Below are 10,000 nucleotides of genomic sequence, written 5' to 3' on the forward strand. Positions count from 1 at the left end.
CTGTCGGTGTCCATCGAAAGCCCACTCACACTGATAGATACCTAGACTTTAACTCTCATCACGAGTTAAAACACAAAATAAGTACCGCCTCTACCCTTCTAAATCGGGCACTCAACCTCCCGAGCACCGCTGAAGGAGTAAGGAAAGAGCTGACCCACGTTTTCAATGCGTTAAAATCAAACGGCTACCCATCAGCAACTATATCGAACATCTTAAAGAAGAATTCGACCTCTGATGTCATCCCTTCTCCTGAAGAGTTAGTGGGAATGTTCTTTAGGTGGACAGACCCACCAGACTCCCAAAATGGCTTTGCAGTTTTACCTTACATCAAAGGTGTCACTGAACCATTTACAAGAATTCTCAACAATAACGGCATCCGAGCCACCACCAGACCGGTTATAAGACCCTGCAACAGGAATTTGTGTCTCCCAAATCAAGACCTCCATCAGATCGGCAAACGAACGTTGTCTATAAAATCCCCTGTGCGGACTGTACATGGAATTACATCGGAGAAACGGGTAGATGCTTACACACTAGAAAAAAGGAACACATACGAAACACCAAAGTTTAAAAGTGGTTTCAATGTTGCCAGCCATGCGTGGCTCGAAGGCCACACTATTGATTTTGAGAATGCACGCGTCATCGACAGAGGCAATTCACGAGTTAAAAAAAAACGCTGGAATCCTGGCCCACTGCAATTATTAGCCAGGCAGGCAATAATTCTAAGCAGCTGCCAAGACAATACTCAATTTTATTGTAATCTTATCCATCACAAGTATTTCTTTTGTATTTTTGTATTTATTCATATTCGTTTGTTATTTTTCTCACCTTTTTGTACATATACATTTTTACCTTCGCTTTTTACACCTCACATTTTAAAGATTGCAGACTGGCAATCGAAAGGTCAGTGTTTTTAAAACTTTTAACCAAAGAACGTTTTTCACTTTTAAATTTTGTTTCTTGGCGTGAATTTTGTTTCAGACTAAAGATATTGGGCAAGCTGTGGAGTGATTTAGCAGCGGTGTTGCGTCCACCACCCCATTCCCGCGGTCATTCGCAGCTTGCAGCGGTTTCTTTACAGATATGTATTGCAGGTTCCACCCTGCGAGCAGAGCCTCCTTTTGTTTTTTACCTTACTGAGGAGGAGAAAAGGAGGCTCTGCCTGAATCGCGTCCACACTTAGAAGCCACTGCAGCCCGAACTTCTGAACTAGTCAATCTTGTTTCCTCTCGTTAACCCGGTTTTCCAGAGCGAGCATCCGTTTAGTGATAAAACCGATGGTTATAATTGAGCCCGCTGTACCGTTACAAACCAAAATGGCAGCGAGATCTGGCATATTAAGCTTGGGTTGGAGACTGCATCCTGGGAACATGAAGCGCGTACTCAATAAACATCTTATACTCAATTCGTGCAGAGTCTTTCTCGAGAACGCCAAAATCGAGCAAGCAAAAGAAAGGCTCTGCTAGCAGGGTGTGCAGGTTCACATTTGGGGTAGGTTAAACTGCTGAAAACCGCTGAAAACATAACATATGCGAACTTGTATTTTGTGGCAAAATTACGAGTGGATTTTTTAAAAAAAATTCTTGCCCTGTATCATCCAATTCACAGGAAGCAACCTCAAGCAACAACTACTACCACATTTTTGCGTCTGAGTATTTTGTGGAACGATCTGACTGTATCTTGGAACGATCTGATTATTTTATGGAACGATCTGACCGTAACTTGGAACGAACTGACTTGGAACGAAATAACCATGGAACGAAATGACTGGATACCACTAACCGCATTCGAAGGGGCTTAACTTAAGTTGACACTTAGATCAGCATCAACGACTGTGATCTTTTGTGTTAACGTCGCACATATCTTGTCGAACTTTAACACTTAAAAAAAAAAAAAAGCGAAAAAGTGACTTGATCACAGTCGACGTCCCTTTCGGTTTTGCGATTTTACTTCTACAACAACCAAAAGTACGTTACAAAAATTGAATGTAGCAAAAATCTCCCAAAATGTTTTTCGCTGATGGCAACTTGTTATATTCGCGGCACACAATTTATGATGTTTTAATTCATCTCGCAAATTTTGTTGCTGATGGCAAATTGTTTTATTTTCAATCGACATTTCCGAAAAACGTCCTTCTGCTCTTCTTAAAACTGTACATCAATATTTATTTACTTTTGCGTCAAAATTTGTTCTGCATAAAGCAGGCTAACAAAATTTGTACCTTGCTTAGTTCGCATTTTTGAGCGTTAAAGTAGAATTTTCAGCTATTTTCGGTCTTATGTTCCTGACAGCAAGTCGCATAATTTGAGGTCTCACATCCAGATACTAAACCCGCTTGACAGGGTTTAACTTCAGCGAACTTTTGTTTTGGAAAGCAGTCAGAAGCTCAGAGGGCACGCTCAAACTTATTGTGAAAAAGAAGTTTTAACGGAACTTGAAAATGTCAGCCTTGAAGCCAATGTTCCTCGATTTCCTTTTATTTTCTTCAATCTTTTTGGGTTTAGTACTTTACTGAAACAAATATCCCGTATCCCTATACTTTATTACCTAGGTACCCGATATCCTGATAACCCTTATAAGGGCTTCGTTGTTTGCATTTGCCAATTTAGTAATTATAACATTAATAATGATAGTTGTTAAGTTTTTACGACAAACAACTTCAAGTTAAATTGCAGATTTATCTTTCTGGTAAACTCTCGCCATTTTGCGAAGTTTACCCATAGTTGAAGTTCACTGTAAACGGACAATTTGTGTTAACTGTTTATGCACGGAAACGCCCTTATAGGCGTCTTGTTAAGTGGAATATGTGAGGGAGTATATGATGTTTGTGGACTTCAAAGAGGCAGAATTGATCAGCTGTTTTAGCGAAAACGCTACTATGGGGATATATTCTCACTGGTGTCGTCGTACCATTATTGGCTTCCGAGATAAACCAGGTTTAACTCGCTCTTACAATACAGCTTTGGAACTATGACAACACCACCCATTCCTCTTGCAAAACAGTTTATCGACCGCCTAATGTTGAGGTGAAAGATTTTATTGGCAAGTTTGAAAGCCTACTTGACTAGTCCTGCAGTGAGGGGAAAGAAACAATTATACTCGGCGATCTAAACTGTGACCTAGTCGCTAAGAAAATATCTTCGGACACTAAAGAACTGTGCATGTTATTTAAAGCTTATCAACTTATTCAGCTTATCAAAGAGCCGACGAGGATTGTTGAACTATTGTCCACACTTATAGATTTAGCCTTCACAACAGACCAAAGGAAGATCTCTGATTCTGGAATTTTAGAGTGCTCCCTTAGCTATCATTCCCTTGTTTACATCATTAGGAAAGTTAGATCGTCGAGGGGCGCTATAAAAACCATCAAATGTCGGAGTTACAAAAACCACTCAGTCCCAAATTTCAGCAGAGACTTATACTCTGCCCCCTGGGATCTCATTAGCACCTCTCTCACGGTCGATGAGACGTGGACTTCTTTTAAAGACATTTTTGTCACCATTGCTGATCGACATGCACCAACGCGCCCAAGAAGAGTTCGTTCTAACACGCTCCCTTGGATGACCGATCAAATAAGATCGCTAATTACTCAACGAAACTTTCATCACAAAAAGGCACAAAAGACTGGATCATCTTATGAATGGCAAGAATATCGATCACTCAGAAACAAGATAACTGTAACCATCAAAGAGGCAAAAAGGGCGTATTATTCTAACCTGATTCAAGAAAATGAGAACCATTCTAGCAAATTATGGAGTGCAATCAAGTCTGCGATTGGAAGTGATGTTAAAGCTGGCCAAATTCAATCTCTGGAAATTGATGGTGAAGTCATCACAGATCCAAAGCTAATCTCAGTTAACTTTACTTTCTTCTTTAAATCTATAATAGCAAATCTACGGCAGACTCTACCAGTGCCAGCGGTCCCACCCAGTTGCCCTCCTCAATTACTAACAGGCGCACAATTTAGTTTGTCACAAATAACGGTGGATTTTGTTTACAAGCAACTGAAATCACTGAACTCCAAGAAATCATCTGGTCTACCCGATATTCCTTTGCGGCTTCTAAAGGATGGGGCTGAAGCTCTGGCGAGACCCCTAACCCTACTTATGAACAGAACGAGCAATGAAGGAATGCTACCGGCTGATTGGAAACATGCTATTGTCACGCCGGTTCATAAAGCTGGATGGAAATCGGATCCATCGAACTTTCGACCAATCTCAGTACTTCCCGTCTTGAACGGGCTGTCCACCGTATGGTCTACAACTATTTACAGGAGCATAGGCTTCTTTCTCCTCTCCAATCTGTCTTCCGCCCACTTCACTCAACATCCACATGCCTCACACACGTGACAAACACTCTGCTTGAAAACATTGATAAAGGACTATTAACCGGCCTTATATTTTTAGACCTAAGTAAGGCCTTTGACACCTTAGATCATAGCATCATGTTAGATAAGTTAGCTTTATTAGGAATGAATCGCTCTGCTGTCCAGTGGTTTAGGTCCTATTTAACCACGCGCACTCAAAGTGTTTGCGTAAATGGGCTCTTGTCTGAACCCCAGTCTATACCTTTCGAGGTCCCCCAGGGTAGCGTGCTCGGCCCTTTACTCTTTATTATCTACATAAATGACCTACCCTTGGCGGTTCAAGGTTGTAGTGTCGAGCTTTATGCTGACGATACACTTATCTATTTTGCAAGTGAGTCTGTTGGTGAAATTCAAGCTCAATTAACTGGTGGCCTAACTGATGTCCTAAGCTGGCTTCATGCTAATTTTCTAATACTTAATCTTGAGAAAACGAAGATTATGCTTGTTGGTACCCATCAGAGGACCACAGAGGCTGATGATCTAGTTATAGAAATCACTAACACGCGTTTAGAAAGGGTTAATAAGTTCAAATATCTTGGGGTCCTCCTAGACGACACTCTATCTTGGAAGGACCACATAGAATATATTGGTAACAAGATCTCGCCAAGATTAGGTGTTCTGCGTCGAGCGCGTAAGGTTCTCCCCAAGCTAACTTGCCTAATGCTCTACAATACTATAGTCTAGCCATTATTCGATTACTGGTCGCCTGTTTGGGACAGTTGTGGGGCTGGGAGCAAAGATTACCTAGATAAGCTAAACAGACGTGCAGCATGTATCATTGAAGGTCGATCAATCGGGGCTGAGGAGTTAAAATCAACACTTGGCTGGCCCAACCTGCAAGCGCGCGGAAATTATCTCAAATGCCTTTTAGTCCATAAATGTCTTCACGGTATAGCGCCTTCGTACTTACTTTCAGAGTTTAGGCACGCGCACTTTTTCCATGGCTATAACACCGGAAGCCGTGATTTGCTGCGTTCTCCCTTCGCAAAAACTGCTAAGTATCAGGGCAGCTTCAGAATAAACGGCGCTCGAACTTACAACACCATTCCGAGAAACATTAGGCAAGTAGAGACGTTCAGCGAATTTAAAATCAAACTAAAGCGCCATCTTAAACGGTAACACCTGCAGTAAATACTGCATTTATAACTTAATTTATTTGTCTAGTTTTTAATGTTTTATGTCTTTGTTTTGTGCTGTGTCAGGGCTTTATTTAAACTAGCGCTGCTAAATTGGATGCCCCTGGATAAATATTGAATTAAATAAATTAAATAAAAGATAAACACGGTAAAGTAGGATCTCGCCCTCAAGTAGAGAGGGAGATCTGCCCAACACGTTTATTTCACTCAACACGATTTTCTAAGTTCACAATATTTAAGGTGATTTAATTTTCATTTCTGCCACTGAATTAAGACCAGCTTAGCAGGCTAGGAAGATAAAAAATCTTAATAATGAAGCAATGAATCAGTCATCAAAGTAGGCGTATTGTTTGCTACTTACAAAATTCCATTACTAATGGTTTATATACCGCAAATATCACATACAGTCTCATGGATGTTTATAATTCTTTCCCTAAAGTGAGATCGGTCGTCGGCCGGTAAATGCGCCTGTGTCAGCCACTATCAGTTTAAACTTAATCTCACCCACCTGCCCCAACCAAGCATGAATGAAGAAGGAGGACAGACCATAACACCGGTTGTCCTTTGTATACATGATCTCGGAAAAAGCTTTATTTATCGCAGCACCGTGGTCACTTCAAATGTCTCACATGTGAGATTTCAAACACGACTGAGAGAGACATTGTAAAAGAAATGTATCCAGGTGATCTGGTGACGTAATTTGGAGCACTGGGAAGAAAAATTTTAACGCCGTATCCCACAACCGCGCGCGGCCTTAGGTGTTGTTTCCAAACTCACTGGAGTATTTCCATCGCCGAAACTCAACAGATCATTCCGTGTCTACCACATTTCCTGTTACTGAATGAACATTCAAGTAGACCCGACGAGCTCTGGCCTCGCCTCTAACAAGTTGAATCCAAAAATAAGGCCGCGCGCGGTTGTGGGATACGGCGTTAAAATTTTTCTTCCCAGTCCTCCGAATTACGTCACCAGATCACCTGGATATGCTTGAAGTGCGGGATATAGACGAATGAGGGAAATGACACTCACACTTATGCACTAGTCAATTGAAACCACGCCCCTCTCCACCCCCGGGACGTAGCGGGGGAGTATCGGGAACATCGTGGTTTCAATTGACTAGTGCATTATTCTGGACAAGTTAAGCAATTGCTCCTTACAGACAACTAATCGAGGTAGGTCCAAAGGGATTCCAACCCATGACCTCCGCTGCGCTGGTGCTCAGTTGGTAGAGCATTGATGGTATTTTTCTTGGGGTGTAAATTGTTCATGACCTCATCTATTTGGGATGTGAATTTTAAATTTAATAGCCTGATTAGGAGCACTGTTGTTTTGATGATAAGATGACGTTACGAGTAGCGAAGGTGGTGAACGTGGTTTGAAGGCCTTAGCGAATGCTTTTTGAGCTACTTTGAGAACTTTTGTTTGTCGTTTTAAAATTGGGAAGCGCTGTGTCAGAGTGGTGAGGATTTGACTTTTTGTCTCAATGTAAATTTCGTCCAAAAAAGTGGGAAAACGAAACAATTTTCGTTTTATTAACACTTTAATGAATTTGAAGCTTCGGTTTAAATTTGTCTGTTCTTTTCTCAGGTTACAATCTTAGAAACAGGAAAGACACGCTGGCCTGGAATAGGAGTGGTCCCCAATGGTTACAAAAATATTTTAATGCCGGGATGGACAATGTGCTCTCTAGGATACCACACTGATGACGGGAAAATCTATCATAGCAACAATCATGATGGTTCCTTCAATGGTTTTGACTACGATACCAAAGGTCTGTCACTGTCAGTATCTCCTGCAATTTTATGTATATTTGCTCTTTTTTATAGATTCTCCTAATGGAAAATCTCACTTGGTCACTGAATTGCTTTTTACTACGATATTTAGATAAAAACTAAATTTTAGTGGGTCTTTTAGCAGTGTGGTAACATTGCTATGGAAACAGTTTAGGACTCGCAGATACCCTTAACAAGTTGCCTGACAATAGCATTATAAATGCATGTTTCCCTCCTGAAAGGAATCCTTTTCCATTGGAAACCCATTGTTACCAGTGAAGAACCCTGCCGAGCCTCCTTATACCTATGGACGACGACGACGGTTACACAAACGTCAACTAAAAAAAGTAAAAAATGCGTTAATCTGATCACTTTGCGATTACTCGGAATCGTTAGCCGTGGAAAGCTTTTATGACTGGGCTTAAACGGTATAGTTTTTTAAAGCGATAGTTGAAAATTTCTCGTTGAGGACTCACGTCCTCCAGATAACCGCAAATTTGGTATGACGCCCTTGTTAGAACGAAGACGCCGCAGAAACATAACAAATTTTCAAATGAACTTGCAGGGTGTGCTGAGGCTGTGCTTATGACTGAAAGCTTATTGGTTTCTCCCGGTCTGGTACTCGTCGACGCCTCATCATTAGGATCACGATCTTGATCACATCATTATTAAGCAGCCAAGTACTTTTTTGAGTAGTTTGAATGTAAAAGGAGTCCTCTTTACTGAAAGCTCGCTATTCTTCGAGAAGCCAGTCCTTCGTACTACATTATTGTGTAATTATAAAGCGAATAACTGCTGTCATCTTGGAGCGGTTTTCAATTGAGTGTCGAAAGTAATTAGCAAATTTCTTTGGTTTTGCATTACTTCACTCAGTAGTGATTGGTTCAAAGTTCTCGCGCCACTTTTTCAACCAATCAAAAGTGAAACCAAAACCAATCGTGGCTCGCGCGTGCACATTTTCCCTCTCTTTGTGTCGGCTACGTGTAATTACTTCGAGTTTTGATTGGTGTACTAGATTGTCTACGTCCTTTTTGATTGACCAAAGTAATTACTTTGGTTATGGTTTTACGACACTCGATTGAAACTCGCTCTAAAATAACTACTTAATAACCGAGAGTGAGGTCGTTACAGCTAAATCTCAAACCGGAGGCCTTGCCGTATTGACCGAGCGATCGATAGCGAGGTCAATACATCTAGGCCGAGGTGTCAGATTTTGGTATAATGACCGAACGGTCAAGGCTATTTTAAAGTTGATTATTATATGGCTAACAGAACGGTTCTAAAGATGGAAGAACTAATTCGCATAATCCATAATCAGCCCGTGGGTATTACTGGAGAGTAATGCCCTCGTGCTTCGCTGCTCTTAGCCAATAATAGCGCCCGTTATATCGGCCAGAAACACTAGCCATATAATAACTAAAAGTAACAGAAGGTGCAAAACTTTCTTAATCTGACACCCTCTGTCTTGAGATCACAGTTGACTTCTCTGCCTTTGATGCCTCCCATCCCGATTTTTTACTCAAGTGATTATTGCTGGTTTTCACTCACGTGATCAACAGCCATGTTTTTCGACGAAAACAAAAGGAAGCATTTGCATAATAATAGAGTTAAATTCCCGGAGGATTTGGTCGGGGCACCAACATGGCCGCCTTTTCTTTGTTTAGGGCACCAACATGGCGGTCGTGACGTCATGTGAAAACCGAGAATAGGACATGTTTCTTTAAAACGGAGTAATACACAACGTTTCCATGCGAAAAGCGATAACAGCTTACTTGGCAATTCTCTTTGTTATTTACCATATTAATCATTCATAAAGTGATCATCCTACAACGAGACGCCAATTTCCTCACTTCATGTGGATTGAGACTTCGGTGAAACTCTGGAACGAAGCGTTATCCATGAGTTTCATGCAATATCAAACCCTGAGTTCGATAACGCATCAAACCCTAGTGAACTAATTTTTAAATTTGAATATTAATAACACTTATCGGAATCATCATCATCATTTATCCGTTCTCCAAGTGGAGAATTGGGCTGTAGGCTCTCTGCCTCCAGGCTGTTCTGCCCTCCGCAGCCGATGCTGCTGCTGCACATGTTCCTAAACCGTTCTCTTTCATCTTTCTTTCGATAGTCCTTCTCCAAGTCTCATGCGGTCTACCCCTTTTCCGTTTGCCTTCAGGCACCCATGTTAGAGCAATTCGTGGATGTGAGCAATGGTCCATTTTGAGGACATGGCCCAACCACGTCCATCTCCTCCTTGCCACTTGCTTACTTATTGTCTCCAATCCTGCTCTTGCTCTAATCTCCTCGTTTGTTACCCGCATTGGCCAGTAGATCTTAAACATCCGACGAAGGCTCTTATGAAAGAATGCATCCAGTTTTCTCTCATCTGTTTTGGTCATTCGCCAGCACTCACAACCATACAACAACACCGAGAGGATATTAGATTTGAAAATTTTGGTCTTAGTCTTGTAGGTAAATTTACTGCTCTTCCAGATTTTATCCAACTTACTATATGCAGCCCTTGCTTTCCCTAACCTTTGCTTTGATGTCTTCTTCTGTGCCACCTGACTTGCTGATGTATGCACCCAAGTAGACAAAACATTCTACATCTTCAATATCGTGTTCGTCAATCTGGACGTTCTCATTGCTGGTCGTGTTAAGTCTGAGGAGTTTTGTCTTTTCAGAATTGATCTTCAAGCCAGTTGTCTTGCTGGTAGTGCTGA

General features: G+C 41.3%; 1 protein-coding gene across 1 annotated transcript in view; it reads left to right on the top strand.

The window, feature by feature from the left end:
- The window catches only part of LOC137992779 (short transient receptor potential channel 7-like), a 107,829-nt gene that overhangs the window by 93,429 nt on the left and 4,400 nt on the right, over window positions 1–10,000 (top strand). The window contains exon 14 of the mRNA XM_068838293.1: window positions 7,090–7,273. Within this exon, the coding sequence (XP_068694394.1) occupies window positions 7,090–7,273 (184 nt within the window). The remainder of the gene's footprint in view (window positions 1–7,089; window positions 7,274–10,000) is intronic.

This window comes from Montipora foliosa, chromosome 2 (genome assembly GCF_036669935.1).
Source record: "Montipora foliosa isolate CH-2021 chromosome 2, ASM3666993v2, whole genome shotgun sequence".
NCBI lineage: Eukaryota > Metazoa > Cnidaria > Anthozoa > Scleractinia > Acroporidae > Montipora > Montipora foliosa.